Below are 8,264 nucleotides of genomic sequence, written 5' to 3'. Positions count from 1 at the left end.
TCACATACTCTCTAACAGGTGTCTGTCTGCACTTGTGGCGTTGATCCGGAAACATCTAAAACTTCACTTCAATGCTACTGAATTTGGCTACTACGACTGAAATATGAATCTTTTAGAAAATAATTAAATTGAAAGGTATTTATGTTCTGTTTAATGGCAGTGCCTTGACTTGGACGTCTGATTACAAATGGCATTCCTATCTGAACTCGTCAGCTCATTGTTATTCTGTGCAGAGCAGAGAGAAGGATCCAGATTCTTTACAGAGTGAGGTACTGGACTTGTGTATCCACTGAAAACAAATATTAGCTTTTTCAGCTTATTATTTCAAGTTATTGTGCTGCCTGAAGTATTCTGAGTTATATCAACTTTAAATGTTCAGATATCTTAACCTACACCACATTTATTTTGTATTTATTTTTTTTAACTCTGTTTATTAAGTTTTACACACACACACACACACACACACATATACACACACACACACACACACACACACACACACACACACACACACACACACACACACACACACACACACACACACACAGACCACCACATTTAGTTTGATTAAAATAGAGTACCAGTCAAAAGTGTGGACACACCTACTCATTCAAGGGTTTTTCTTTATTTTACTATTTTCTACATTGTAGAATAATAGTGAAGTCATCCCAACTATGAAATAACACATATGGAATCCTGTAGTAACCAAAAAAGTGTTAAACAAATCAAAATATATTTTAAACTTGAGATTTTTGGTTCCAACCGCCGTGTCTTAGTGAGATGCAGAGGAGGTGAACGGCCGATCTCTGCATGTGTGGTTCCCACCGTGAAGCATGGAGGAGGAGGTGAACGGCCGATCTCTGCATGTGGTTCCCACCGTGAAGCATGGAGGAGAAGGTGAACGGCCGATCTCCGCATGTGTGGTTCCCACCATGAATCATGGAGAAGGAGGTGTGATGGTGTGGGGATGCTTTGCTGGTGACACTGTTGGTGATTTATTTCGAATTCAAGGCACACTTAACCAGCATGGCTACCACGGCATTATACAGCGATACGCCATCCCATCTGGTTTGCGCTTAGTGGAACTATCATTTGTTTTTCAACAGGAAAATGACCCAACACAGGCTGTGTTAGATGACCTGGCCTCCACAATCACCCGACCTCAACCCAATTGAGATGGTTTGGGATGAGTTGGACCGCAGAGTGAAGGAAAACCAGCCAACAAGTGCTCAGCATATGTGGGAACTCCTTCAAGACTGTTTGAAAAGCATTCCAGGGACGCTGGTTGAGAGAATGCCAAGAGTGTGCAAAGTTGTCTTCAAGGCAAAGTGTGGCTACTTTGAAGAATCTAAAATCTAAAATATATTTTGATTTGTTTAACACTTCTTTGTTGACTACATGATTCCATGTGCTATTTCATAGTTTTTTTATGAATGTACAATGTAGAATAATAGTAAAAATAAACATTGAATGAGTAGGTGTGTCCAAACCTTTGACTGGTACTGTAGTACAGTGTATCTACTCTGTTTTCATGGAATTCACTAGGAAGAGTAACCTACAGATGCTGTTCTCTCCAATCCCACCCAGACAAGTGATGTGCTTCTCTTAGGCCAAATAAAACCCAAGTGTTTTCTACTGGCAAGAAGAAAATAAAACTCCTTATTTTGATCCATTTCTTCTGCCGTAGTTGGTAACCAAGGGCTTTCTGCCAACTAACGTAGTAGTTAAAGAAACAACCTTCCAAACTTGGTCATTTTCCACCCTCCAACAGAAACAAGTTGAAGGATCCCCTTTAAACACAGTAAATCACCCCCAGGGTCTCGTGTTCAGTCCATTATCCGTCCAGTTATAGTTCGAAGCAACTGTTTTGGGATCGAGGACGTGTTTATCGCACTATGGGGAATGGCAGAACGTACACGAGAGGACTGTGTATCACTTTCAATGTCCTGCTTCTGGTACGTACTGGTTTGACCTACCGGGTCTGACCTTCTTTTGTTAATGACTTATTTGGTTAATTAATTATGTTATGTATTCATCATTATAACAGTGTATAAATCATTAAAAACACCTGTGTAAACATTTAACATCTGAAAAGGGGTCATATTAAAAACAAACTGTTCGTCTAAAATACAATAACAAAATGTAAAACATATTGAAGTATATCTATATTGTGTAAATAGCAGTGTAGCGTGTTTCCAATAATGGCATCTTACATCTTAATACATTTGTAACGTACCGTAACAGAGCTAAAATATCTATACTTGCAGGTATCTGGGGTATTTCTGTTCGTAGTTGGGGTTTCATACAGCTTCCAACACCCTCCTGAGGTAACAACTCTACAAATGTTTCAGAACTCAGAGAGTTTCTTTTTATGAAATAATAACAATAATAACACCATTTACAATTCATTGTAAATGAACAAAGTCGTCAGGTCATTTAACTGACCTTTAAAATGACCTGCTGTGAAATTGACATTGTAAAAACATACAGGACGTCACCTAAAGTGATGTTGACAGCAACACAGACCCGTATTATTTGTGTGAGTGCAGTTTGACCATCGCAGTACCCTCCATGAGATGTACGTACTAAATGTGTTTGGACCCATGACGGTGCTGTTCTCCATCCTGGGAGGCTACGCTGCCTACAGAGACAAGAGAATACTGCTGATCCTGGTAAGTTGTCTCTAAGGCGCCGTTTACACAGGCAGACCAATTCTGATCTTCTGCCCAATTATAAGCAAGAGATCTGATTTGATTGGTCAAAATACCAATTAGTGGCAAAACGATCAGAATTGGGCTACCTGTGTAAATGCAGCCTAACACGATTGGGATCAATTACATTTCAATTCCTGTCAATTCAGAATGTACAATGACATTCCAATTCCAAGTCTTTTCAATGCTTTTTAACGAGGAAAAGTTTGATTTTGGAATTGGAATTAGATTTTAATTCTGAATTGACTGGAATTGAAATGGAATTGGCAACAACCCTGGTTTATAAGAGCTTAGTCTCATAGGCAACAACCCTGGTTTAAAAGAGCTTAGTCTCATAGACAACAACCCTGGTTTATAAGAGCTTAGTCTCATAGGCAACAACCCTGGTTTATAAGAGCTTAGTCTCACAGACAACAACCCTGGTTTATAAGAGCTTAGTCTCATAGACAACAACCCTTGTTTATAAGAGCTTAGTCTCATAGACAACAACCCTGGTTAATAAGAGCTTAGTCTCATAGACAACAACCCTGATTCATAAGAGCTTAGTCTCATAGACAACAACCCTGGTTTATAAGAGCTTAGTCTCATAGACAACAACCCTGGTTCATAAGAGCTTAGTCTCATAGACAACAACCCTGGTTAATAAGAGCTTAGTCTCATAGACAACAACCCTGGTTTATAAGAGCTTAGTCTCATAGACAACAACCCTGGTTTATAACAGCTTAGTCTCATAGACAACAACCCTGGTTTATAAGAGCTTAGTCTCATAGACAACAACCCTTGTTAATAAGAGCTTAGTCTCATAGACAACAACCCTGGTTCATAAGAGCTTAGTCTCATAGACAACAACCCTGGTTTATAAGAGCTTAGTCTCATAGACAACAACCCTGGTTTATAAGAGCTTAGTCTCATAGACAACAACCCTGGTTAATAAGAGCTTAGTCTCATAGACAACAACCCTGGTTAATAAGAGCTTAGTCTCATAGACAACAACCCTGTTTTTTAACAGCTTAGTCTCATAGGCAACAACCCTGGTTTTTAACAGCTTAGTCTCATAGACAACAACCTTGGTTTTTAAGAGCTTAGTCTCACAGACAACAACCCTGGTTTATAACAGCTTAGTCTCACAGACAACAACCCTGGTTTATAAGAGCTTAGTCTCACAGACAACAACCCTGGTTTATAATAGCTTAGTCTCACAGACAACAACCCTGGTTTATAAGAGCTTAGTCTCACAGACAACAACCATGGTTTATAAGAGCTTAGTCTCACAGACAACAACCCTGGTTTATAATAGCTTAGTCTCACAGACAACAACCCTGGTTTATAAGAGCTTAGTCTCACAGACAACAACCATGGTTTATAAGAGCTTTGTCTCACAGATCAGAGTAATATGGTTGATTTGTGTTATTATTCAGATTCATCTGATTGTTTAGATTTGATTTGAAAATTATAATAAATGATTAGGACAGGTTTTTTTTGGGGGGGGGGGGGGGTCTGCATGTTGTTAACCTGTCTCTATATCTCTCTGTCTATCTGTCTCTATCTCTATCTCTCTCTCTCTATATATATGTATCTTTCTACAGTATGTTGTCTTCATGACCTGTGAATTCATAGCCATCGTCATCATCGCTGTGCCGATGCTTCGTGCCCAACCAAAGGTATCCACTTCCTCCCCTAAAAATGTCATTGACTTTTTAACAATTAAAAAACGGTTGTTATGTTAATGAACAGTGTGTGATGTTATAATAATGTGTTATTTATTCATTTAAGATGGAGGAGATTCTGGACAGAAGGTTTCACTCTGTGACTCCTCTTCACGATACTGAACCGCAGGTCCAGAGGGAGCTGAACAAACTCCAGGCATCAGTAATAATCAATCAATCAATCAATCAATCTGGCTTCAGATCTGTATTATCTTCAGCCAACTTATCTAAATATTGTTAACATTGCCAGATCTGGATCGACTTTAACACCATCATTATTACCATAAAATCAATTTATTGACAATGGTAGACAGAATAGTTGGCAAAAACATACAGAGGTGGACCAGACTAATTGTTTGCTGTTGTACAATATTGTTGTTTGTTGTTGTACAATATTGTTGTTTGTTGTTGTACAATATTGTCGTTTGTTGTTGCACAATCAAACAAATATTGATATTTGAAGATCAGTGTTCTTTTTTGGTTTGTTTGTTTATGTTGTTTGTCCATTAGGATCAATGCTGTGGACTGCGTGGCCACTCAGACTGGGGTTGTCACATTCCACTCTCCTGCTACTGTCCTCCACTCCCTCCAGACAACTCATTGGACAGTCTATGTGAGACTGTAAATCTAGGCCTACAGAACACTATGGTGAGCTTACCTACAGTACCTTCCTGTTAGGAGATGGACAAGGAGAGCTAAGGCTGTCTTAACAGTGGAGACATTTTAGATGCACAGAGATGACTAATAGCAGCAGCCAACAGATTGAGATAAACAAAATATGAAATGAAGAAACAAGACAGCCTTGGGACCAGCCTTTCGTCATGTAAATGATAAACAGCTGAGGGATGGGTCTGGAGAAATGTAACCCCTCTCCAACTCATAGACAGAGCTATGGATGCAAGGACTGACCATCCACGATATCAACATTATAGGCTGTACAGTGTTTTTCTACAAACATTGGAGTAAAACAAGCTTGTGTTTGGGGTTCTGAATGAACTAAGCTCATGAGAAATTTCTAAGTTATATTCTTGAATAATTTATTTTAATTTGACCTTTGTTTAGCTAGGCAAGTCAGTTAAAAAACTAAATTTTTATTTACAATGACGGCCAAGGAACAGTGGGTTAACTGTCTTGTTCAAGGGCAAAATGACAGATTTATACCTTGTCAGCTTAGGGATTCAATCTAGCAACCTTTCAGTTTCTGGTCCAACGCTCTAACCACTAGGCTACCTGCCTCTAACCACTAGGTTACCTGCCTCTAACCACTAGGCTACCTGCCTCTAACCACTAGGCTACCCTGCCTCTAACCACTAGGCTACCTGCCTCTAACCACTAGGCTACCTGCCTCTAAGCACTAGGCTACCTGCCTCTAACCACTAGGCTACCTGCCTCTAACCACTAGGCTACCTGCCTCTAACCACTAGGCTACCTGCCTCTAACCACTAGGCTACCTGCCTCTAAGCACTAGGCTACCTGCCTCTAACCACTAGGCTACCCTGCCTCTAACCACTAGGCTACCTGCCTCTAACCACTAGGCTACCTGCCTCTAACCACTAGGCTACCCTGCCTCTAACCACTAGGCTACCTGCCTCTAACCACCAGGCTACCTGCCTCTAACCACTAGGCTACCCTGCCTCTAACCACTAGGCTACCTTCCTCTAACCACTAGGCTACCTTCCTCTAACCACTAGGCTACCTGCCTCTAACCACTAGGCTACCCTGCCTCTAACCACTAGGCTACCTGCCTCTAACCACTAAGCTACCTGCCTCTAACCACTAAGCTACCTGCCTCTAACCACTAGGCTACCTGCTGCCCTGGTGTCAGTGGGTGTATATAATACATGTACAAGTCCAAAACTGGATGTAGCAACTAAGGATAGAAGCTTTAAACAGACTCGAAAGAGTCTACAGAGGCTTGTGGTGACCCATAAAGGAGTTAGATCCTGTTTCTCTGTCTCTGTGTTTTTCTGAAGCTAAACTGTCAGCACAATAACACACACGGACAAACTACAACTTCAGTGTCCCAGGAGCGCTGGGTGTACAGCAAGGTAAAGCAGTCGAATTTAAACCTTGGTTAATTTTTTTATTTTGATGCCACAATCTTCGGGGGAAAGCTAGCTAGCATTGGGCTAAACTGACCCCAAAGTTACAAGATAAATCACAAAAAAAAAATGAAGAGATCTGTTACCACAGAGATACTATTCAATTATTTAATATGTAATTGTAATATATAATGAATTCTAATATCTAATTATATGGCTGTTACAATGCCATCTCTGTCTGTTCCAGCCTTGTGGTCCCATCCTGAAGAGACACATGAACTTCCTGATTCAGATCATGATCGGATTCATCTCTACATTTGCCACCATTATGGTATGACCACTGACTTGTATTGTTTTCATGTTTAATTAATGTTGATTCATGTTTTAGTGTGAAGCAACTGTTATTGTTTTAATGTTGATTCATGTTTTATTGTGAAGCTACTGTTATTGTTTTAATGTTTAATAATGTTGATTCATGTTTTATTGTGAAGCTACTGTTATTGTTTTAATGTTTAATGTTGATTCATGTTTTATTGTGAAGCTACTGTTATTGTTTTAATGTTTAATGTTGATTCATGTTTTATTGTGAAGCTACTGTTATTGTTTTAATGTTTAATGTTGATTCATGTTTATTGTGAAGCTGCTGTTATTGTTTTAATGTTTAATGTTGATTCATGTTTTATTGTGACGCTACTGTTATTGTTTTAATGTTTAATGTTTATTCATGTTTTATTGTGAAGCTACTATTACCGCCCCAGGTGTTATGTCTTTAGATGCAAGACAAGTGTAGCATTTAGCACAACTATGGTTCAATACCACAATGTGGACTCGTTGTTGTGGATATGAGTGGATAAAAAGCACATTATTCTGTGCACATTTCTATATATTATATCATGTTTTGTTATTGCTTTTTTTTTTACTGTTAAAACAAAGGTAAAATCAAAATAACGTGAAAGTGTATAACATTTCCAACGTGTTATACATTGTAAATAAACTGGAACCTTGAAACTTGATCTGTTCCACTGTATTCCAGATTGCTGCCATAGTGATGTCTCTGGTAGTGCTGGCCCTCCAGATACGGTCCACAGAGCCACCGCTCAACGACAGCCTCGACAGAGTCAAGTACCAACTCAGTCCTCTAGCTGTCACCTGACCTCAGCGTCAACACCACAGATAACCCTGCTCTGCACGAGGACGAGAACTTGATTCATATATACCAAACTGTTATCCTCCTGCTGGTATTTTGTTTGGAACACTAGCTATAGTGAAAATCAACACACGGCTAAATTCCAGTGCCTGAAACTTTCCAGTGCCTGAACTCAAATGAAAAACAAACACATGGCTAAATTCCAGTGCCTGAAACGTTCCAGTGCCTGAACTCAAATGGAAAAAAAAAACACATGGTGTGGCTCTCATCCCACCTCTTCCCTGCTGTACAGTTTGGTTAAAGTCTGGGTTTCGTTTGATTTCCTGTACATGATAAATGCCAATTGTTCCCCTCAGATCTAACTATTGTACCTTGTTTTTAAAGTGCATAAAAAAAAATCTGAAACTGCATGTTAATAATGAGTGTATATAAGTGTGGTATGACAATGGTAAATGAACAAGCCATTATGAATATCTGTTCAACATGCTGAAAGGTTTGTCATCCTCACAACAACAAGCATCATGTCAGTAAACAACCAGCTCAGAGTTAATAAAATTATATGATTTAAATCATTACTGCTCGTTGTAATTGTGTCAGAATAATTTCCAGAGAAGTGCTATGTTGCTATGGCCAATGTAGTAAGTGGAAACTGGCAGTT

The 8,264-nt window shown here is 39.3% G+C and overlaps 1 protein-coding gene across 3 annotated transcripts; it reads left to right on the top strand.

Moving 5' to 3' along the window:
- Window positions 1–1,693: 1,693 nt before the first annotated feature.
- LOC118949070 (23 kDa integral membrane protein-like) lies at window positions 1,694–8,160 on the top strand. 3 transcript variants are annotated; one of them, XM_036973656.1, is made up of 9 exons: window positions 1,698–1,955; window positions 2,268–2,327; window positions 2,550–2,672; window positions 4,298–4,372; window positions 4,485–4,580; window positions 4,928–5,065; window positions 6,391–6,465; window positions 6,707–6,790; window positions 7,493–8,160. In XM_036973656.1, exons 1-9 carry the CDS (start codon window positions 1,896–1,898, stop codon window positions 7,610–7,612), a joined length of 831 nt encoding a protein of 276 aa, XP_036829551.1. In that variant the 5' UTR covers window positions 1,698–1,895; the 3' UTR covers window positions 7,613–8,160. The 3 variants fall into 3 exon arrangements, with proteins under 3 accessions (XP_036829553.1, XP_036829554.1, XP_036829551.1); XM_036973658.1 differs by lacking the exon at window positions 6,391–6,465 and having other exon boundaries at window positions 1,694–1,955; XM_036973659.1 differs by lacking the exon at window positions 2,550–2,672 and having other exon boundaries at window positions 1,696–1,955.
- The last annotated feature ends 104 nt before the right edge of the window (window positions 8,161–8,264 follow it).

The sequence above is a fragment of the Oncorhynchus mykiss genome, unplaced genomic scaffold (assembly GCF_013265735.2).
Source record: "Oncorhynchus mykiss isolate Arlee unplaced genomic scaffold, USDA_OmykA_1.1 un_scaffold_287, whole genome shotgun sequence".
NCBI lineage: Eukaryota > Metazoa > Chordata > Actinopteri > Salmoniformes > Salmonidae > Oncorhynchus > Oncorhynchus mykiss.
Note: the sequence above shows the minus strand (reverse complement) of the source record. Positions and strands in the feature narration are given on the sequence as shown.

What these genes read in the sequence shown, in the direction of transcription:
- LOC118949070 (XM_036973656.1), top strand. Translation starts at nt 1,896, where the DNA reads ATGGGGAATGGCAGAACGTACACGAGAGGACTGTGTATCACTTTCAAT. An exon ending in TAGGCCTACAGAACACTATG is followed by an intron (nt 5,066 to 6,390) that starts GTGAGCTTACCT and finishes GTTTTTCTGAAG; the next exon opens with CTAAACTGTCAGCACAATAA. An exon ending in AGCGCTGGGTGTACAGCAAG is followed by an intron (nt 6,466 to 6,706) that starts GTAAAGCAGTCG and finishes TGTCTGTTCCAG; the next exon opens with CCTTGTGGTCCCATCCTGAA.